The sequence below is a fragment of the Eriocheir sinensis genome, unplaced genomic scaffold (genome assembly GCF_024679095.1).
Source record: "Eriocheir sinensis breed Jianghai 21 unplaced genomic scaffold, ASM2467909v1 Scaffold347, whole genome shotgun sequence".
In the NCBI taxonomy this organism is placed as follows: domain Eukaryota; kingdom Metazoa; phylum Arthropoda; class Malacostraca; order Decapoda; family Varunidae; genus Eriocheir; species Eriocheir sinensis.
In genome coordinates, this window is record NW_026111662.1 from 72501 (window position 1) to 93750 (window position 21250).

The 21250-nt window shown below is 42.9% G+C and overlaps 1 protein-coding gene and 1 pseudogene across 2 annotated transcripts in view; one reads left to right on the forward strand and one right to left on the reverse strand.

Annotated features, from left to right (window-relative positions):
• The window catches only part of LOC126991812 (uncharacterized), a 17888-nt gene extending 7620 nt beyond the window's left edge, over positions 1–10268 (forward strand). The window contains exon 2 of one of the 2 annotated variants that reach the window (XM_050850482.1): positions 7966–10268. In XM_050850482.1, coding sequence (XP_050706439.1) covers positions 7966–8837 — 872 coding nt within the window. In that variant the 3' untranslated portion in view covers positions 8838–10268. Of the gene's footprint in view, positions 1–7905 lie in introns of both variants that reach the window. The other variant, XM_050850481.1, reaches the window with a different exon arrangement.
• The window catches only part of LOC126991814 (peroxidasin homolog pxn-1-like), a 38609-nt pseudogene that overhangs the window by 16977 nt on the left and 382 nt on the right, over positions 1–21250 (reverse strand).

Genomic DNA, 21250 nt, shown 5'->3' on the forward strand with positions numbered 1-21250 from the left:
GTGTTCGGTGTGTGCGTTAGGGTGTGCCGGCAAGCTAGTCTTCACGGCATCTGTTAATTACACCTGGGACTTCGCTGAACACGCTATACTGTGATTTATACCTGATTTTTAAGTGTTATATTTGTGTTTATTATGGGATTATTATGTTCCAGTGTGTGTCATTGTTAAGTTGGGCTCCATGGCTACACACACACACACACACACACACACACACACACACACGATCACTAGTCATGTCAGTATAGTTCTGTAGATTTCGATAGGCCTTTTCCATAAGTAAACACACACACACACACACACACACACACACACACACACACACACACACACACACACACACACACACACCAATCACAAGTCATGTCAGTATAGGCCTCCCCATAGGCTCACAAGATGGTCAGAGAAAGAAAATAATAATAATAATGTCATAGTCAAAGTAGGTCATTGTGTGTATTTGGGGTCATCCTAGGTCACTCCCCCCTCCCCTCCATCCTTCCCCCCCCTGTACTGACCTCACTATCATCATCATCATCATCATTATCATTACATATGTACATATAGATAAATCTCTCTCTCTCTCTCTCTCTCTCTCTCTCTCTCACACACACACACACACACACACACACACACAGAAATATACACTTAGAAATATTAACCGTTGAAATTAAAATAAAAAAGAAAACACACACACACACACACACACACACACACACACACACACACACACACACACACACACACACACACGCCAACACTCACGTGCTTCCCAGAGGTTCCACTCGGAGTCCCTCATGTTGGTGATGTCGCGCCTGGCCCTCTCAATGCTCTCCTGAAGCATCTTGTCGGGAATGATGAAGTTGGGGCTGGCGGTCTTCCACTTCTTCAGGTCCACACCCTTGATATGCTTCCCCTGGCAGGCCATTGGGGCATTCCTGTGCATGGAGAGCTTGGTTAACTATCGCCTGGTTCTCTGTCTGTCTGCCTAGCTACCCGTGCCTTTCCTAACCAAAGCCATCCCCTCATAGTGACAATATAAGAACTTGAGAACATAAGGAGGGTGCAAGAGGCCATTGGGGTGTTCCTGTGCGTGGAGAGCTTGGTTAACTATCGCCTGGTCCTCTGTCTGTCTCCCTAGCTACCCGTCCCTTCCATAACCAAAGACTTTCCCTCGTAATTACAATATAAGAACTTGAGAACATAAGGAGGCTGCAAGAGGCCATTGGTGCACTGCTGTGGGTGGAGAACTTGGTTAACTATCACCTGGTCCTCTGTCTGTCTGTCCAGCTATCCGTCCCTTCCTTAACCCAAAACATTCCCTCATAATGGCAACACATGCATAGACGTAACACATAGCTCGTCACATAAAAACACACACACACATCTATCCAACATTCACGTTCTATCTATCTATGTAACTATTTTCAAACAGGCGATCTGGCGCTCAGAGATGCTTAAGAATACAAGCTTAAAACTATCGTAAACACACTTATTAAAACAGCACATACTGACTCATACAGAACCTCATAGTTTGACCGTCATTCTCATACTTACAGGAAGGAATCAGCCTCCAGCATGACCTTGGGCTGGACGTGCTGGAGCTTGTCACTGCTGTCGCAGATCACACGTCCCAGGCTGGTCTTGCAGAGCTCGTAAAGTTGTTCTGAAAGTGTTTATTGAACGTACGTGAGCCAAAAATTGACTTGGTATATCTTTAAATACTATCTAGATATATGTTATTGGTGACGCAGGAAAATATTTAGGTTGGGAATCTTAACCAGGTAGCAGCGACGGGCCAAATTTGTGTCTTTACCGTGTAGCAGCGACAGGCCAAATTTGTGGCTGTAGCAGCGACAGGCCAAATTTGTGGCTTTACCGTGTAGCAGCGACGGGCCAAATTTGTGGCTTTACTGTGTAGCAGCGACGGGCCAAATTTGTGGCTTTACCGTGTAGCAGCGACGGGCCAAATTTGTGGCTTTACTGTGTAGCAGCGACGGGCCAAATTTGTGGCTTTACCGTGTAGCAGCGACGGGCCAAATTTGTGGCTTTACTGTGTAGCAGCGACGGGCCAAATTTGTGGCTTTACCGTGTAGCAGCGACGGGCCAAATTTGTGGCTTTACTGTGTAGCAGCGACGGGCCAAATTTGTGGTTTTACCGTGTAGCAGCGACGGGCCAAATTTGTGGCTTTACCGTGTAGCAGCGACGGGCCAAATTTGTGGCTTTACCATCTAGCAGCGACGGGCCAAATTTGTGCCATGATATAACACCCCCCAAAAGATGATACATAAACTGATCACAAATGCTTTGATATATATTATGAAATGGTTTGTATGGATGATGATTTTCCTCATTTTTCTTGCTTAGAAGGACCATTCAGAAACATGGTACCCGCTGTTACCGGGTTAAACACTTCTCTAAACACACACACACACACGCACACACACAGACCGATGCTTAATTTACGATGTTTTTGTTTGTATCTATGTATATGATGTTTTGATAGCAATAAATATTTACTTACTAATCTACACACACACACACACACACACACACACACACACACACGCGTACCCTTAGTGAATGAGGAGGGCGGGATGTCGTCCTCATACCAGTAACGATCGCCTCGCCTCAGGTGGTGGAACTGGCGACCAATCAAACAGCCAAACGTGGGCCCGACCAGCGCTCCACAGTTTGGCTTTTCCGCGAGTCCACCGGTGAAGAGATCCACATCATCCACATGCCTGGGAGATGGATGAGAGTTACCACATTGTTAGTAGAGGTTGTAGTAGTATTTGCAAGGCATTGTTAGTCTAGTGCAGGATAACAAAGGCCTTTCCCAATGTCTCCATCTTGAAGGGAAAGGCATCTTGTATTCTCAGGGCTAAAAAATATATAAGAAATTGTGTTAACAGAGAAATGTATGGGGGTTAAGATCACAGACTTAAGGCTTTGATACAAGGCTTCCTTACTTATAAATCCCTTGTAGTTTCTTGGTGTTTTCCAGGGCAACGACATCACTGAGGTCTTGGAAGGAGACAGCTTTCAGGAGGCAGCTAACATTAACCTAGGACAGACCTGACCTAACCCACTACCTCCTTGCTATCATATTAAATCCATAAGAACTTAAGACTGTACATAACGGTCTGACAGCTAACATTAACCTGGGACAGACCTGACCTAACCCACTACCTCCTTGCTATCATATTAAATCCATAAGAACTGAAGACCTTACATAACGGTCTGACAGCTAACGTTAACCTTGGACAGACACAGACTAGCCGGAACACACTATAAACACTGCTTTCGGCTTCAGGGACATTCTCTAGTGCAGAACAACATAGGCATTTCCCAACAAGCAAACTGAAGCTACCAATACAAGGCTTCCTTACTTATAAATCCCTTGTAGTTTCTTGATGTTTTCCGGGGCAGTGACGTCACTCAGGCCTTGGAAGGAGGCAGCTTTCGGGAGGCCGCAGAGGTGCCTCCAGCGGTTGTATCCAGCGATGCCGTGGTCACGCCCCTGCTGCAGGATCTGTGCCGCCAGGTCCAGGCTAACACCTGATAGATAGATAGATAGATATTGAAAGATATAAAGAGATATATGACCAGCAATAGGTAATACACACACACACACACACACACACACACACACACACACACACACACACACACAGAGGAGGAGACAAGGAAAAAGAAGAGGAGGAGGAAGAGGAGAGAAGAAGAGGAGGAGGAGGAAAGCAAAGAGGAAAAAGATGCAGAAGATAAAGCAAAAGAGGAGGAGGAGGAGGAGGAGGAAGAGAAAGAAGAAGAACAAGAACAAGAAGAAAAAGAGGAGGAGGAAGAACAAGAAGGTGATGCAGAAAATGTAGAAGAGGAAGAAGAGGAGGAGGAGGAGGAGGAGGAGGAAGAGGAGGAAGAAGAACAAGAACAAGAAGAAAAAGAGGAGGAGGAAGAACAAGAAGAAGAAGATGATGCAGAAAAGGAAGAAGAGGAGGAGGAGGAGGAGGAGGAGGAGGAGGAGGAGAAAGAAAAACAGACACACGTACACATCACACTAAATACACACAATAAAAATAAAATAATAATAATTCAAATAAAATGAAGAACAAAAAATATAAAAATCCCTATATACCCACCCCACCATACCCCCATACCCACCAGTCTTAGCGTCCTCGAACATCTTGCTGGTCATGGCTTCGGAAATGGCCATGTCCTCGTTCTGGGCGTGGGAGCTGACCATCCCCTCAAGGATCTCGTCGAACTTGCCTCGCTCGTAAAGGTCGAAGGGTGCGTAGAAGGTGCTGGCAATGGGGCGTTCCTTGACCTTCTGACCCTGTGGCGGGGGAGGAAGAGGAGGAGGAGGAGGAGGAGGACGAGGAGGAAGAGGAGGAGGAGGAGGAGGAGGATGGTTGGTTAGCATGAGTGAATTTGAGAAGGAAGAGGAATAAGAGATGGAGGGGGTGGAGAGGAGGAGGAGGAGAAGGAGGAGGAGGAGAAGGAGGAGGAGGAAGAGGAGGAGGAGGAGGAGGAGGAGGAGGAGGAGGAGGAGGAGGAGGAGGGTTGGTTAGCATGAGTGAATTTGAGAAGAAGAAAGAGGAATAAGAGGAGGAGGGGGTGAAGAGGAGAAGGAGGAGGAGAAGGAGGAGGAGGAGGAGGAGGAGGAGGAGGAGGAGGAGGAGGAGGAGGAAGAGGAGGAGGAGGAGGAAGAGGAGGAGGAGGAGGAGGAGGAGGAAGAGGAGGAGGAGGAGGAAGAGGAGGAGGAGGAGGAGGAGGAGGAGGAGGAGGAGGAGGGTTGGTTAGCATGAGTGAATTTGAGGAGAAGAAGAAGAAGGAGGAGGAGGAGGAGGAGGAGGAGGAGGAGGAGGAGGAGAAGGATGATTGGTTAGCATGAGTGTTTGTCTCTACCTGTCCTAGTAAACACAACACCAGCCCCCCCTAGACAACACATGCAACACTAGAATCACTTACTGTCTCTCTATCATATCCTGTCCCCATATAAACAGCACACAGTTTGTCTCTACCTGTCCTAGTAAACACAACACCAGCCCCCACACAGCACTCACAACACTAGAATCACTTACTGTTTCTCTATCATATCCTGTCCCCATATAAACAGCACACAGTTTGTCTCTAACTGTCCTAGTAAACACAACCCCCCTCCACACACACACACACACACACACACACACACACACACACACACACACACACATATGCAACACTAGAATCACTTACTGTTTCTCTATCATATCCTGTCCCCATATAAACAGCACACAGTTTGTCTCTACCTGTCCTAGTAAACACAACCCCCCTCCACACACACACACACACACACACACACACACATATGCAACACTAGAATCACTTACTGTTTCTCTATCATATCCTGTCCCCATATAAACAGCACACAGTTTGTCTCTAACTGTCCTAGTAAACACAACCCCCCTCCACACACACACACACACACACACACACACACACACACACACATATGCAACACTAGAATCACTTACTGTTTCTCTATCATATCCTGTCCCCATATAAACAGCACACAGTTTGTCTCTACCTGTCCTAGTAAACACAACCCCCCTCCACACACACACACACACACACACACACACACATGCAACACTAGAATCACTTACTGTTGTGCCGTGTATTTCGTCGCCTCCTCGGAAATGAGTGCAATTCTGGATATGTTCTTTGCGACAACCTTGGTCTTGTGCGAGGCGGCCATGAACCAGGCGGGGGTACCAGGGACCTGCCGCGCCCCTGTGGCGGAATAATGATAATAATAATAGTGAGAGTAGTATTAGTGATGAGAAGGGAAGGGAAGGGATGGAGTGTGTGATTGAGATTGGGTTAGAATATTTAGTAGTAGAAAGGGAAGGGAAGGGAAGTGATGGGAAAAGAAGGGAAGGGAAGGGATGGGAAAAGAAGGAACGGAAGGAAGGGAAGGAAGGAAGAAGGAAAGGAAGGGATGGAGTGTGTGATTGAGATTGGGTTAGAATATTTAGTAGTAGAAACGAAGGGAAGGAAGGGAAGGAAGTGATGGGAAAAGAAGGGACGGGAAGGGAAGTGATGGGAAAAGAAGGAACGGAAGGAAGGAAGGAAGGGAAAAGAAGGGAAGGGAAGGGAAGGGATGGAGTGTGTGATTGAGATTGGGTTAGAATATTTAGTAGTAGAAAGGGAAGGGAACGGAAGGGAAGGGAAGTGATGGGAAAAGAAGGGAAGGGAGGGGATGGAGTGTGTCATTGAGATTGGGTTAGAATATTTAGTAGTAGAAAGGGAAGGAAGGAAGGAAAGGAAGTGATGGGAAAAGAAGGAAGGGAAGGAAGGGAAGGGATGGAGTATGTGATTGAGACTGGGTTAGAATATTTAGTAGTAGAAAGGAAGGAAGGAAGGAAGGAAGGGAAAAGAAGGAAGGGAAGGAAGGGAAAGGAAGGGACGGAAGGAAGGAAGGAAGAAAGGAAGGAAATGGAAGGATGGGAAGTGAAGGGAAAAGAAGGGAAAGGAAAGGAAGTGAAGGGAAAAGAAGGGAAGAGAAAGGAAGGGAAGGGAAGGGATGGGAAAAGAAGGGAAGGGAAGGGAAGGGAAGGGAAAAGAAGGGAAGGGAAGGGAAGGGATGGAGTGTGTGATTGAGATTGGGTTAGAATATTTAGTAGAAAGGAAGGGAAGGAAGGAAGGGAAGTGTTGGGAAACGAAGGGAAGGGAAGGGATGGAGTATGTGATTGAGATTGGGTTAGAATATTTAGTAGTAGAAAGGGAAGGGAAGGGAAGGGAAGGGATGGGAAAAGAAGGGAAGGGAAGGGATGGAGTATGTGATTGAGACTGGGTTAGAATATTTAGTAGTAGAAAGGGAAGGAAGGAAGGAAGGAAGGAAAAGAAGGAAGGAAGGAAGGGAAAGGAAGGGACAGGAAGGAAGGGAAAGGAAGGAAGGAAATGGAAGGATGGGAAGTGAAGGAAAAGAAGGAAAGGAAAGGAAGTGAAGGGAAAAGAAGGAAGAGAAAGGAAGGAAGGGAAGGATGGGAAAAGAAGGAAGGAAGGAAGTGAAGGGAAAAGAAGGGAAGAGAAAGGAAGGAAGGAAGGGATGGGAAAAGAAGAGGAAGGAAAGGAAGGAAGGAAATGGAAGGGATGGGAAGTGAAGGAAAAGAAGGAAAGGAAAGGAAGGAAGGGAAGGGAAGGAAGAGAAAGGAAGGAAGGAAATGGAAAAATAAAATATAGAGAAGGAGGAGGAAGAGGAGGAGAAGAAAGAGAAGGAAAAGAATGGAGGAAACACACACACACACACACACACACACGCGCCCCCACACACACACACCCACACACACACAAACCCGCCCCCCCCAACACACACACACACACACACAAAACCTCCCCCCCCTACACACACACACACAAAAAAAAAAAAAAATAAATAAATAAATAAATAAATAAATAAAGTTAAGATCACAGAAGGCGGTTGAGGATATTTTGTACAGAACAACTAAATTAAAGGAAACAGAAGATTGCAAGGATATATACATAAAGAAAAATATAAATGAAGAAGAAAGAAGGAAATGGAACGAACTACTAGCAGAGGCGAAGGAGAAGAATAATGAAAGATCTGTGGAAGAAAAGGAGATATTTTTTTGGAGAATAGTAGGGGACCGAGGCAGAAAGTGGTACACAAGAGAGAGGATAAAGAAGAACCAAAGTTAGAAAAGATAGATAAGAGTAAATGTTTAAGAGTGATGTATACAAATGTAGATGGATTAATAACTAGTAAATTGGAACTGCAAGATTTCATAAAGGAGAAAGAACCAATGATCGTATGCTTAACGGAAACCAAACTGAACGAAGCTATTAATTAGAGATAAATAAAAACTATGATATATGGAGGAAAGATAGAATGGGCAAAGGGGGAGGTGGAGTGATGATAATGACAAAAAAGGAGTTAACAGTGAAAGTGGTAGAATACGGTGAAGGTAAAGCTGAAATTGCGAAAGTAAATGTGGAAACCAAAAACAAGGAAAGGTTGACAATTATAACCGCATATGTACCACCCAGAACAAACTCATGGTGTAAGGAAGAGCACGACACTGTGATCAATGACACTATACGGAGTTTAAGCAAAATGCTAAAGGAAGACAAAAAAGTTATGCTAGTTGGTGACTTCAATTGTAAAGAGATTGACTGGGAGACATTCGAGAGTAATAGTGGAGATAACGCATGGGGAGATAGATTCCTAAGATTGATGATGGAGAATCTTATGATACAAAGAGTGAATGAACATACAAGATATAGAAGTGACGATGAACCAGCAAGACTGGACCTAGTACTAACAAAAGGAATATACATCAAGGATGAACTAAGGTATGGATGTCCACTGGGCAAGAGTGATCATGTAACCATAGAGATTGATACAGAAGTGGAGGTTACTAAAGAGGACGAATCCTACAAATCAAACAGGCTAAACTATATTAAGACAGACATGGAAAACCTTCGGAAGTTTTACAAGAAAGTGGAATGGGATGAGTTACTGAGAAAAAATAAAGTACAAGAAAAGTATGATATCTTTATGGAAGCCTATAACACTGGTGTCAAAAAATATGTACCTGTATATAGACCCAAAGTTAAGGGTAGGAAGGACTGGTTTAATGCCAAATGTGCAAACGCAAAAGAAAAAAGGGACAAAGCATGGAAAAGACTAAAAAGAAGGAAGAATCAAAGAAACAAAGAAGACTTCAGAATGGCGAGAAATGAATATGTGAAAATAAGGAAAGAAGAAGAAAAGGGATATGAGAAGGATATTGTGGAAAATGCAAAGAACAGCCCAAGTTGTTTTACAGATTTATAAATGGGAAGACTAAACCGAAAGAAACAATAGAAAGACTGAGAGACGGGAATGTGGAAGTCAATGACCCTAAAGGTATGGCAGAGTTATTAAATAGAAAATTCCAGCAAGTCTTTACCAAAGAAACAATCTTTATTGCGCCACAAGAGAATAAAATAGAAGTTCATATGGAAGAGATTATGGTAAACAAAGAAGAGATCCATAAATTACTGGGAGAACTAGAAGAGGGAAAAGCAGTAGGACCGGATGGAGTTTCTGGGTATATTTTTTAAAAAATGTAGAGATGAATTAATTGTTCCAATATACGACATCATTAGATGCTCAGTAGCAACAGGTACGGTGCCCAATGAGTGGAGAAGGGCTGAAGTGGTCCCCATATATAAAAGTGGAAGGAAAGATGAACCTTCAAACTACAGACCCATATCCCTGACAAGTGTTTTGTGCAAAATATGTGAGAAAATAATAAAGAAGCAGTGGACTAAATTTCTAGAAGAGCATAAGTTAATTACCAGCAAACAATATGGATTTCAAAAGGGCCGATCATGTGTTACAAACTTACTCAGTTTTTACTCAAGAGTAACAGACAGAATTCAGGAAAGGGATGGATGGGTTGATTGTATTTATCTAGATTTGAAAAAGGCCTTTGACAAAGTTCCACATACAAGACTATTATGGAAACTGGAAAATAAAGGAGGATTGAAAGGAAATATGAAAAAATGGATGGCAAGCTACCTAATGGGAAGGAGATGAGAACTGTGGTCAAGGACATAAAATCAGAATGGAGAAATGTAGAAAGCGGAGTACCACAGGGTTCAGTATTAGCACCGATAATCTTCCTGGTATATGTAAATGACATGGCTGAAGGAGTTAATAGCTACATAAACCTGTTTGCTGACGACGCTAAATTACAAAAACATATAAGAAACAAAGAAGATTGTGAAATATTGCAAGAAGACCTATACAAAATTTGGAAATGGAGTATGGATTGGGAGATGGAATTTAATGTGAAAAAATGTCATGTTATGGAAATGGGTAAAAGTGAAACAAGACCAATCTGGATATACAAAATGGGAAATGGTGAAACATTAAAAAAAGTGCATGAAGAGAGAGACCTGGGAGTAGTGATGAGGGATGATAATCAACCAGAGAGTCATATAAATCGGATCTTTAGAGACACATATAACTTGGTGAGAAATATTGGAGTAGCATTTAGCTACATGGACAAGGACATGATGAGAAGGCTAATCACTACCATGATTAGACCAAAATTAGAATATGCAGAGGTAGTGTGGTCCCCCCATAAGAAGAAGCATATAAAGAAACTAGAAAGAATACAGAGGATGGCATCAAAAATGGTCCCAGAGTTGGAGGGATTAATATACGAGGAAAGATTAAAGGAAATGAACTTAACAACACTGGAACAAAGAAGAGAAAGGGAGACCTAATCCAAATTTATAAATTATTAAACAAAATAGATGAAGTAGATAATGAAGAACTGCTACTAACAGAAGGAAACATAAGCAGAAATACAAGAGGACACAGTAAAAAATTGAGAAAGGGGAGATGCTTGAGAGACACAAAGAAGTATAGCTTCCCGCAAAGAAATGTAGAGGTTTGGAACAGTCTGAGCGAGGATATAGTATCAGCGAGGAGTGTGCAAAGCTTTAAAGATAAGTTGGATAAATGCAGACACGGAGACGGGACCACACGAGCATAATGCCCAGGCCCTGTAAAACTACAACTAGGTAAATACAACTAGGTAAATACACACACACACCTTTTTTTTTAAAATGCAAATTGGAGTGGGCTGTACAAAGCCAAAAGTACCCAAGACAAGTGGGAGGAGTTTTAAAGCTGTACAAAGAAGCCGAGAATAGATATGTCCCTGAGGTAACCAAAAGGATGTTGGTAAAAAGGAGAGGTTTAACAAAAGATGCGAGGCAGCTAGAAAAAGAAAGGAGGAAGCCTGGAAGGGATGGAGGAGACGAAGAAGAATCAACGCGTGGAACAATTTCAAACAAGCAAGGAATGAATATACAAAGATTAGAAGAGAAGAAAAACGGAAATATGAAAAAGATATAATCGATAAATGCAAAGACCAACCTAAATTATTTTATAGACATGTGAACGGCAAATTAAAGAATTGAGAAACAATCAATAAACTGAAATTGGATGGAACTACATATGAAGCCCCAGCAGAGATGGCAGAAGTGATGAACAACTGCTTTCATAGAGTTTTCACAAAGGAAGACGAATTCGTACAACCACCGGGCCAGGAAAGAGGAAGGGTTATGCAGGAGATACAGTTAACGGTGCAGGAGGTCAAGGAAAGCTTGAACAAGCTGGATGTAAGAAAGGCGACAGGGCCGGATGAAGTGTCAGGCTGGATCCTGAAAGAATGTAGTGAGCAACTTGCAGAGAAACTGCACTCCATAATGAGCACCTCGCTGAGTGAAGGAAGGGTACCACAAGATTGGAAGAGAGCAAACATAGAACCAATTTATAAAGGAGGAGAGAGAGAGGACCCATTAAATTACAGACCGGTATCACTCACTAGTGTGGTTGCGAAGATATGTGAGAGGTTAGTTAAAAACAGGTGGTCGGATTTTTGGGTAAGTGAGAGAATTATCTCAGATTGCCAGTTTGGATTCAGGAGGGAGATCGTGTGTCACCAACTTGTTGTGTTACTACTCAAGGGTGACAGATTTAATGCAAGAGAGAGACGGCTGGGGGGATGGAGTGTACCTGGATTTGAAAAAGACATTTGACAAAGTACCGCACAGAAGACTAATTTGGAAAATTAAAAATAGGGGTGGAGTTGGTCATGGACTGATTAAGTGGCTGGAGGACTTCCTAACTAACAGGGAAATGAGGACAATAATCAAGGACAAGGTATCCAACTGGTGCCCAGTGAGGAGTGGGGTCACACAAGGTTTGGTGCTGGCACCAATAATGTTTGCTGTTTATATAAATGATATGGTGGAAGGAGTGACCAGCCATGTGAGATTGTTTGCAGATTATGCAAAGCTATTGAGACGAGTCAATGATGTGAAAGACTGTGAGGCATTGCAGAGGAACCTGGACAAAATATGGGAGTGGAGTGGTACATGGCAGATGGAATTCAACCTTGGGAAATGTAAAAAAATAGAGTTTGGTAGGAGTGGTAGAAGATGTGAATATGATTATAAGATGGGAAGTGAGATAATATGCAGAGGAATGGAAGAAAAAGATTTGGGAGTGACTATCTCTGAGAACATGTCACCAGAGAAACACATCAACAGGATAACGGGACAAACTATGAATTTGCTGAAGAACATAAGGACGGCATTTGTGTATTTGGACGAAGAGATGATGAAGAAAATAATAGTTACAATGATAAGGCCAAGGCTGGAGTATGCAGCAGTGGTCTGGTCTCCTCATGAAAAGAAGAACATAAGAAAGCTGGAAAGAGTACAGAGAATGGCAACTAAGATAACATAAGAACATAAGAACATTGGAGTCTGCAAGAGGCCGGTAGGCCTGTACGAGGCAGCTCCTCTGAACCTAAGCTCCTGTGTAGCTCCCGTGTATCTAACCCCACCTAATAATCACTGTCCATGAATTTATCCAATCTATTTTTTAATGTGACAGTTGTATTGGCACTTATAACATGACTGCTAAGCCTATTCCACTCATCCACCACCCTGTTTGTAAACCAATTTTTGCCTATGTCCCTGTTGAATCTGAATTTATCCAGTTTAAACCCATTACTTCGTGTCCTACCCAATTTTCTTACCTACAAAACCTTATGAATGTCTCCCTTATTAAAGCCCTTCATCCATTTATAAACCTCGATCATGTCTCCACGCACCCTTCGCCTTTCTAGAGAATGCAAGTTTAACTGTTTGAGTCTTTCCTCGTATGGCAAGTTTCTCAACCCCTGAATCATCTTAGTCATCCTCCTCTGCACCGATTCTAATATTTTGATATCCATTCTATAGTAGGGTGACCAGAACTGAACCACATAGTCAAGATGAGGTCTAACTAATGCTAAATATAGTTTGAGGAAGACTTCGGGGCTTCTGTTGCTTACGCTCCTTGAAATTAATCCCAGCACCCTATTTGCTCGATTTCTAGTTTGAATGCATTGTGCCCTTGGATGGAGATCAGAGATAGTACCAGAACTTAAGGATCGGACTTACGAGGAGAGACTCAATAGCATGGGGCTCACAACCCTGGAGAGAAGAAGAGAAAGAGGAGACCTGATAGCGGTGTACAGGGTGGCGAGCTGGGTGGAGAATCTGGACAGAGAGGACCTGTGTGTGTGGAGTGAGAGAGAAAAGAGAGGACATGGAAAGGAGTTGAGGGCGACCACGTGCAGGCGAGATGTGAAAAAGTTTAGCTTCCTAAACAGAAGCATTGAGGTGTGGAATGGACTGGAGGAGGAGGTGGTTTGTGCAAGAAACATTCATGATTTTAGGAAAAGTTGGATAGGAGCGGATATGGAGACGGGACAGCGCGAGCTCCTTTCCCGTATGTCACAACTAGGTAAATACAACTAGGTGGACACACACACACACACACACACACACACACACACACACACACACACACACACCGCTCCGGTAGCTCAATCGGTAGAGCGCTGCACTGCAAGTCTTCACGGCCAAACAGGCGGCGGTTCGAGCCCCGCTCAGGCCAGATTCTTTCCGTTGACTAGGAGTGGTTACTGTCCCCCCTTGAGCAAGGGGGATGGGTTGTGGTGTGTGAGGTCTTGGCAGTACCCAGAGATCGACAATAATGAGCACTTACTCACGTTGGGAGGGTACCTGCTGGCGAAAGCCAGTCCAACTCGTGATCAGGCCGTGGTGAATTACAAACACACACACACACACACACACACACACACACACACACACACACACACACACACACACACTTTAAGGCACTCTGAATAGGGGCCCCAAAACCCCTTCCAGGCTGCCGGCACTTCCCTTGAGGCTCTGGAACAAGCACTGCAGACAGACAGACACACACACCTCACCCTTGGGACCTAAGATGACCTCCACAAACACGTGACATGACCCTCACAAACCTAACAGGACTAGTTTTTTTTATATACTTGATACTTATATTTTACCTGAAATGACACACAAACACCAATAATGTTCATAATATATATAAATGATATGCCAAAGGGTATAAAAAGTTATATGAGCCTTTTTGCAGACGATGCAAAATTAATAAGGAAAGTGTAGATGGAGGAAGACTGTCAAGAACTGCAAAAAGACCTGGACGGAGTGTATAGAAGGAGCCAGTTATGGGAGATGGAATTTAATGCAAACAAATGCCATGTTATGGAAATGGGGAAAAGTATAAAAAGACCAAGGAAGACATACAGGATGGGAGAAGAAAACTTAAAGTTAGCACATGAAGAAAAAAGATTTGGGAGTAACAATGCAAGACACACCATCCCCAGAAAAGCACATAAACAAGTTATTTGGAGAAACCTACAGGATAATGCAAAATATAAGGGTTGGATTATAGACTTTTTAACGGAGAGAAATGAGAACAGTAATCAAGAGCAATAAATCAAGCTGGGCGGAAGTGACCAGTGGAGTCCCCCAAAGATCGGTGCTGGCTCCGATTATGTTTGCAATATATATAATTGACATGACAGAAGGGGTGACAAGCTATATGAATATGTTTGCTGATGATGCTAAACTAATGAGGAGGGTGGCTAATGAAGAAGACTGTGTAGCCTTGAGTCAGGATTTCGATAGAATAAGCGAATGGTCACGCAAATGGGAAATGACATTCAATACAGAGAACTGTAGTGTGATGGAGTTTGGTAAGAGCAGTAGACGGATATTGGGGAACTACTCTCTGAGTAATGAAAGAATCATGAAAAAAACAGAAGAATAAGGATCTGGGAGTGACAATAACAGACAAGTTATCCTTTGGGAAGCATATAAATTGGATAACTGGGGAAACATACAATCTTCTTAGAAACATAAAAGCAGTATTTACATATCTAGACGAAGAGACGGTGAAGAAACTAATAACATCGGTGATACGTCCAAGACTGGAATATGCAGCGTTAGTGTGGTCACCTACATTGAAGAAAGAAATTAGAAAGTTGGAAAGAATACAGAGAGCAGCGACCAAACTACCGGAAACTTTGAGAGAACACACTTACCCCCCGGTCTCACAGACGCCGAATCACAAAAAAATCGTAGCACCTCGGGAGACAGCGTTTTCCCCGAATCACTACGAAAATTTGTTTATCTTTTCATCTCGAGGCGTTCGGTCGACCTCGAGGGCATATTCCCCGAAGTACACCGAATTATTTCCCGAAGTGCTACGACGTACTACAATATGCTACGATGTACTATGATTTCACCCTGATTTTCTCCCGAAGTACGCCGAGTTTTGGAGCCGAAGTACTACGAAGTATCACGAACCACACCAACTGTCCCGATTTGTAAGTACGAAGTACTACAATGTACGACGAACTACACCGATAACTCCGGATCTACTACGAGTTTCAAATCTCCTCCAAGAATTTGCTCCCGATTTTGAGCAAAAGACACACCCCAGCATCATCACGACCAGGTTGGGGCTCTGTGTCCAAGTGGATTGGTGACGCAAGAGGGCTGGAGGAGGGGGTGTCTCCCCGGTAGCAGACGATGACCTCTTCTTGGATCGTCCCTTCACTTTCTTGGCAGGTTGTTCTTGAGTGTCTTCTTGTTGCTCATCATCATCAGGAGAGGCAGCAGCGGCAGCAGAAGACCTTTTCTTCTTGTCTTGTCCCTTCTCGTCCTTTTTTGGTTCCATTGTGATGTGACGCGACTCCTGCAAATTGGAAAAGACTGATTGATGTGCAAAATGCTTGCCTTTTAATACTCTTCCCAAATTCGTAATAGGGTAAGGTGGGGTAAGTTGCCCCCCTTAAGAGAGATTGCCTGTTGTAGCCACATTTTTGAAATAGAATTAAAAAAAAAAAAGATCTGTTGAAAGCTTAGGCTAAGGCCTATCTATGGTATATATCATATCCACTCATTATGATTTACACCTTTCTATAATGACAATTTAAAAAAATAATAAGGGGCTTCTTACCCTGCATGTGGGGTAAACGCCCACTGGGTAGGCCTTCTACCCCACTCTGGCTTACAATAATAAAACTCACAGAAACATAAGGAAAATAGTTTTTCACTTTATAAAAATATAATATGTATTCCTTTTTTGAAAACTATACCCTATAAATCTCTCTTGATGTGAAATATAGGAACACAGTCATATTTGTGTCTCCTAATGAACAGAATGTAAAACTAAACAATTAATTAATTTTCCAAAAGGTATCCCTTCTTTAGACTAGTAATATTAGACAGCTTCCTTTCTTCTGAATTTTGTAACAAAAGGAACATCTACTTTCATGAAAAATATATGGAACTAAATATTCAATTAATTTGATAAAATATGTCCTTTCTGTTGAATATTGATATCTGAAACAGTTAAAAACACCAACTTCCTTATAGTCTCAAACTCAAAAGTGTTCACTTATGGATGCCTTTCAAAAACTTAAACAAATTATATTTAAAGCAATACTGTAATGCCTAATCAGACTGGCAGTTTTGACATACGTACAGATCTAGGCCTACTCCAATTGTACATTCCGCATGTACTCATACCTTTATACATGTCCCGAGGGAGACAAGAAGGGGTGGTGGTGTTGGGATCTTTCTTTCGAATTCTTTTAAGAAGATTCAGAGAAAAGCACCAGAAAGGTGGGACACCTTTGAATTAGTGCAAGTCATCTGTGAAATTGATAGAAGGAAATGCACCTTTATTGTGGTGTATCGACCTCCGGATACAAGAGCAGAGGTCTTTATTGATGAATTTCGCACATTTTTGGAGTCTGTGGATATGGTGAGTGCAAATGTGTTCATCCGTGGTGACTTTAATCTATGGATTGATGATCCTGAAAATTCTTCTGCCATGGCCTTCATTGAGATGATGGACAGTTTCAACCTGATTAATAAAGTGAACGAGATGACTTCTTTAGGGGGTCATGTGCTAGACTTGGTTTTCAGCGATATAGACGGTGATCTAGTGCAAGGGGTGTGTTGATGAAATATGTTGTATGTCCCCGGTGCATAAATTGGTAACCTTTGAAATTTCATACGTGAGGGAAGCAGTGCAGAGAAAAAAGATTACGTTCAGATTGCGAAAGAATTTTCAACCAGAAATACTGATTAACTCTGTAATACAGGAAATTACTATTAATTGTCGTGAAATCTGTGAACATGGCTCGGTGTTACGTGGAAATTGTGCTACCTGCCTGGTTAAGCTATATAATGGTTTAGCTAAAGATGAGTATAACAGCCTCTGTCCTCTGAGTGAAAAGGAGATAGTGTTGAGAGATCATGCACCTTGGTTTAATGTGGAAATACTGTGGGCAAAAAGAGAGAAGAAAAAAGAAAGACTGTGGCTTATGCAAAAACAGATGAGGAAAGAAGAGCATACCAGGAGGCGAGAAACAAAGAAAATCGGCTTGTGATAAAACGGAAAAAGAATACTATCGGAATAAGGTTGTGGAGGCTGGGCCGAACATCAATAAATTATATAAGGTGCTTGACAGTTTGAGTGGAAACAGAAAGGTTAACAAGCTTCCGGATGGTTTCTCGGATGAAGTGCTGGCAAATAAGTTTTTAGACTTTTTTGACAAGAAAATTGAGAAAGTTATCATGAACTTTAGAGGCGACCACGGTTACCATGGATCCGCTGTGGAAACTCCAGTCCCTGAAATAAAGTTAACAAGCTTTCAACAAGTGGATGTGGCTGTAGTGAAAACTATCATACACAGGTGAACCTGACGTACTGTGATGGTGATTCCTTGCCGATAAGTGACATCATTAAGAGTGGAAACTTTAGTGATTTCTTAAATATTATGACTGTGATGGTTAACACTAGTATCGAAAACAAGACTTTCCCTGAGAGTGAGAAAGCGGCGATCGTGAAACCTATCGTTAAAGGTAAACTGGACCCACAGTGTTTAGTTCCTCTAGACCAGTATCCAACTTGACGTTTCTATCCAAGATACTTGAAAATGTGATCTTAAATCAGCTAATGGAGCATTTGCTAGTGGTGCAGGCTTTACCGGATAATGAATCTGCCTACAAGAGGCTTTACTCAACTGAAACTACTCTCTGTTTGGTGGTAAACAACTTGCTTGTGCTTATGGATGAAGGGAAGTGTGGTGTTCTGATTTTGTTAGACTTGAGTGCTGCGTTTGACACGGTGGAGCACAGTCTATTGCTTCGGGATTGTAAGAATATTGGAATTGAGGGTGGCGCGCTGGATTATCTGAGGAGTTACCTTGAGAACAGAACTTACTGTGTGCAAATAGGTAAATCGTTCTCCACTCATAAACTTTTGCAAAGAGTAGTCCCCCAGGGAAGTGTACGGGGTCCAATTTTATTGTGTTTATACTATTGGTCTTTCACATTTGCTAAGAAGGCATGAAGTTGACTTTAAACTGTATGCTGATGATACACAGTTCTATTTGTCGCTGAGTGATGTGGAAAACACTGAAGATAAGCTGAGCAGAATTATGGATGATGTCGGGAAATGGATGAATTCTAAGCAACTGAAGCTGAATGAGGATAAAACTGAATGTTTGATTGTGGGGAAGAACAAGGATGTCAGGAGGCTAGATGTTTCCACTCTTCGGATAAAAGATGACACTAGGACTGTAAAAAAGTCAGTCAAACATTTAGGTGTGATACTTGACTGCACTCTATCATTCAAAGAACAGATCAATCAAGTGGTGAGAACTGCACGCTACCATCTGAGAAATATTGCATTTGTCAAGAAATACCTGGATGATAAGACCATGAAGATGCTTATATATATATATATATATATATATATATATATATATATATATATATATATATATATATATATATATATATATATATATATATATATATATATATATATATATATATAATCATGTAAATAGAAAGCTGGATTATTGTAACTCACTTTATTATGGCCTTCCTAAATATCTGCTGAAGAAACTACAACTTGTTATGAACAGAGCTGCAAGGCTAACAAAGGGTCTGCCCCCCGTGAGAGAATAACACCTGCACTTACAGACTTGCATTGGCTGTCCATTAAGGCAAGGCTAACAAAGGGTCTGGTGAGAGAATAACACCTGCACTTATAGACTTGCATTGGCTGTCCATCAAGGCAAGGCTAACAAAGGGTCTGGTGAGAGAATAACACCTGCACTTACAGACTTGCATTGGCTGTCCATTAAGGCAAGGCTAATAAAGGGTCTGCCCCCCGTGAGAGAATAACACCTGCACTTACAGACTTGCATTGGCTGCCCATCAAGGCACGCATAGTCTACAAAATATTTGTCTTGACTTATCAAGCAATGCGACTTGGTAAACCTGGATATTTGAGAAATATTCTACAGGATTTTCATTTGGACACCACCATGTCACTGAGACACAGTGCAGAACAGTATAGACTCTATGAGCCCAGGGTCAACCTGGAACTGGGTTTCAGAGCATTTGAGAAGAGTGACCCGCGGCTCTTGGATCAGTTATGTGTAAGCATGGTGGTGCAGAGAGAGTGAGAAGAGAAAGGGCATTGCAAGGAAGAAGGGTGGTAGGGTCTTTGAGACAAATCATGAATGGCAGAAGTGTGAGCATGGAGGTAAAGAGGGATTTGAGAAATACAATAATAGTACCAACCCTCACATATGCAAGAGAAACGAGGGCCTGGAATGAAAGTCAGAGGTCTAGAGTGCAGGCAGTGGAAATGAGTTATTTGAGAAGTGCTTGTGGTGTGAGTAGAATGGAAGGAATGAGTAATGAAAGTGTGTACGAGAGTTTTGGAATGTGTCACGGGGGTGAAGGGAAGAAGCGGAGTGGTGGAAGAAGTGAAGGACAGACTTTAAAGTGGTTTGGCCACATGGAGCGAATGAAGGAGAGTAAGATGACCAGAAGGGTGTATGTGAGTGAGATAGAGGGAGGGAATGCTAGAGGACGACCTCCAGTGAAATGGAGGGATAGGGTGCAAGAGTACGTTAGGGAGAGGGGGGAAAGATCTTTGAGAAACTTTGAGCAGGCAAGGAGGGAGTGTCTGGATAGAGATAGATGGAAACTCTGTAATGTGTGATGACTCTCATACTGGAGTGTCCGGGGGTTGTGTAAGGTTGTGTGTGGCGTCACTGGCACACTACAACGCAGCAGTGACTGGCAACAAAACACCAGCAACCAAATATTACAAAAAATACCACACAAATGACAGGACTCCCATGAGCTGCACACTGTTCACTGATTGACAAAGACACCCACCTGTGTGCTGGATGATGGAGGCGTGGTTGGGGGAGTTGCTGCGCTCACCCTTGTCAAAGTTCTTCAGCTCCAAGTGGCCGTGATGGATCCACAGGTCTGGAGGCTGGATGCCAGGCTTGTTGCTCTCACTGCAGCTGCCACCAACACTGCAAGGAAGTGATGCATCTTACTAGCTGCTAAATACTACTGAGTGCTGCTGCTGTACCTCGCAGGGCTGTCCAGAGGGAGATGGAAGGGCACATGCAATCTTCAAAACAGGATGGATGTTAAAGGTATGAGGTTTGAGTTCAACAAAGCATATTTGAATTCATTTAAAGAAATAGCTCCCAGCCAGCACACTGCAAGCAATCACAAGTTAGAAACACGTGTTAGCTGCTCCACCAAGAGACACAGATATCACAAACAGAGGTCACTTGTTACCCTGCAACTATGTATAGCACAAAATGAAAGTCCATCTTGAACATTTCCTATGAACAAGTTTACCTTTTTTTTTCTTTCTAATCTTGGCAAACTTAAGTCTTTGTGGACTATGCCCTGCAGCCTTGTTCTCCATATTACAAAGTGAATAAAAAGTTCCTGCAGTCAGTGTAAAGGATTGCTGAAATGAGTCATGGGATGAAACACACCAACAAGAAACTGTCCTGCCACCTTACACAATGCTTGGCCTGGGCTCCTCATTGACAAGATGCAGTACAGTGTGGTGGCCAAGAAGGCCCCCAGCTGGTCATGGCTCCTGCCACGCCAGCGATCACCAGCACAATCAGGCCTCTCGCTCCACACACCAGCCTGGGGGCTCACCGATGCTCTTGTCAACAGCTGGAACACAGGAGCAGATGTATAATATATTTAACATTGGCTTAATCAATCAGTCAATCGATGGGGGCCTCTGCCAGCCTGCCTCACCTAAACTATGACACCATTCTTGGGGGTTCCTCTGTGCAGGTCCCCATGCAGGCACCTTCCCCATACCATGTACCTCCCAGCAGGATCCATCAACCTGCTCTAACCCAACTTTCTGGGCACACTTTACTAAGGATTGTCTCTTACATAAACAACCTGGTA